This window comes from Aplysia californica, unplaced genomic scaffold (genome assembly GCF_000002075.1).
Source record: "Aplysia californica isolate F4 #8 unplaced genomic scaffold, AplCal3.0 scaffold00772, whole genome shotgun sequence".
Taxonomy (NCBI): domain Eukaryota; kingdom Metazoa; phylum Mollusca; class Gastropoda; order Aplysiida; family Aplysiidae; genus Aplysia; species Aplysia californica.
Genome location: NW_004798042.1, coordinates 76,907 through 79,078, shown reverse-complemented (window position 1 = coordinate 79,078; position 2,172 = coordinate 76,907). Strand labels below are relative to the sequence as shown.

General features: G+C 46.9%; 1 protein-coding gene across 1 annotated transcript in view; it reads left to right on the top strand.

The window, feature by feature from the left end:
- The window catches only part of LOC101856693, a gene marked incomplete in the record, with an annotated part of 48,292 nt that overhangs the window by 42,649 nt on the left and 3,471 nt on the right, over window positions 1-2,172 (top strand). Inside the window, 2 exon segments of the mRNA XM_005109373.2 lie at window positions 688-808; window positions 1,555-2,066. Coding sequence (XP_005109430.2) covers window positions 688-808; window positions 1,555-2,066 — 633 coding nt within the window.

Here is a 2,172-nt window from a genome sequence, read left to right as displayed (position 1 = left end):
AGTGAGCACTTATTTGTAGGAAGGTCTTCTTCTTCTTCTTCTTCTTCTTCTTCTTCTTATTCTTCTTCCCCCCCCCCCCTCTCTCTCTCTTCTTCTTCTTCTTCTTCTTTTTCTTCTTCTTCTTCTTCTCTTTCTCTCTCTCTCTCTCTTTTCTCTCTCTCTCTCTCTCTCTCTCTCTCTCTCTCTCTCTCTCTCTCTCTCTCTCTCTCTCTCTCTAGCCGCTCTCTCTCAACCGCTGTATCTTTTCTGTCCCCCTCCCTTCCACCACAGCTGGGCAAAGTTGAGTAATGAGGCTACGACACCTTTCTTTACGTCTTGTCTTACATGAAGGGGTCTGGAGTGGTAGGTAGGTGTTTTGTTCAGTGTTCAAAGCAATGGGCCTACAACACATAAAACATACACATTCTACAGAAGAGACTTCTGTGAAAAGGCTAAAATTACTAATGACATAGGTATCAAAAATATTTTAAACTCGTCTTCTAATGATCATAAAAAAGTTTCCATAATAAGGTAGTATACGTTTTATATGAATCTTGTCTCAAGGGTACTTTTATCACTGAATAAGACGCCTTTTAAAAAGTGGTAGTCGACGCCTTGCTCAACTGTTTGGCAGGGGATTATATTTGATAAACTAATTAGTTGTACGTAACCTGCAGCATGTGAGTCTGTGTTGTTTTTGACCCTCAGAACATGTGCCTGTGGCGGAGCCTGAGAGGAAGGAGAAGCGCTGGAGCAGCAGTGCCGTCAACAAACTGGCGTATCCTCGCTCCAATCTCACGCCGTCACACGCCAAACTTTGCGACGCGAGGTGACTGTGTGTGGAAATAATAGAAGTCTCTCTCTCTCTCTCTCTCTCTCTCTCTCTCTCTCTCTCTCTCTCTCTCTCTCTCTCTCTCTCTCTCTCTCTCTCTCTCTCTCTCTCTCTCTCTCTCTTAGACATGTGAGTGAAAGCATTGCCATGTATTTATGTCCAGTGGGGTCCAAATGACAAACAAATCCCAGTCTTGAAATCTAACCCCCCCCCCCCCAAAACATATCTATCTTGAGTGGGACCAGCTCTTGGGCGTGGGCAGTATAATTTTATCGGAGCTAGCCTTTGGTTAGAAGGGCCATCATTTGAAATAATCAACAGCAAATTTTAATCTTGACAATAAATTATATCTAGTATGCATCATTATCCGACAGTTTGATGGTCGAATCTGAGCCTGGAGTAAATGGTGTCAGTCTGTATGTATGTCTGTCTCTCTGTCTGCCTCTGTCTGTCTGTCAGTCTGTGTGTATCTGTTTGTGTGTCTGTCTTTATCTCTGTGTCTGTCTCTGTACGTCTGCCTGCTTATCTCTCTGTCTATCTATCTGTCTTTCTCTCCGTGTGTTTCTCTCTTACTCCCATCCCCCCCACCCCCTCCACTCTCTCCCCCCTCTCTCTCCCCTCTATCTCTCCCTTTCTCTCTCCCTCTCTCTCTCTCCCTCTCTCTCTCCCTCTCTCACCTTACCCTTCCCCTCTCGTCCACCCACCCCTGTGATATAAAATATGTACTGTACCTTATGCCACAGATTCCGAGGTTGGAAACGAGTCAAAACCAGACCGGGGTACCACTTTGTGGTGACGTCACAAACTCACGAAAATTCTTGCAAAGGCCGCCAGCGCGCCAAAATGGAGCAAACTACTCTCGCTCCCGTGAGATATTTACACCCTGACTACGTGGTCAGGTATACGGCCAAATGTGAGGCCGAAATGCCCCTGAGCCAGCTTGCCAGGAAGAGAATCCTTGCCGCACGTCATGGTCAGAATATGGCGGCGGCGAAATCATCCTTGCACGACAACCGAGTCACTTTCGACTCCGAGACCGAAGAAGTAGAGGTGGGCGAAGAGGGTACAGCTGAGTGTCCGGAGCTGAAGGAGAAATTTTACCGCGTGCTGAACAAGTACGACGCCAAGCAAGACCAGCAGTTGGGCGAGGAAGAAGTCCCCGGGGTTGCTAAGAGTGGCCAATCACGGGCGACTTCTTCAAAAGGTGCTGCTGCTAAATCAGGGTGGCCAAAAGGATCCGAAGACATGCATGCAGGTACTACTACTACTACTACTACTACTACTACTACTACTACTACTACTCCTCCTCCTCCTCCTCCTCCTCCTCCTATTACTACTACTACTACTACTACTACTACTAC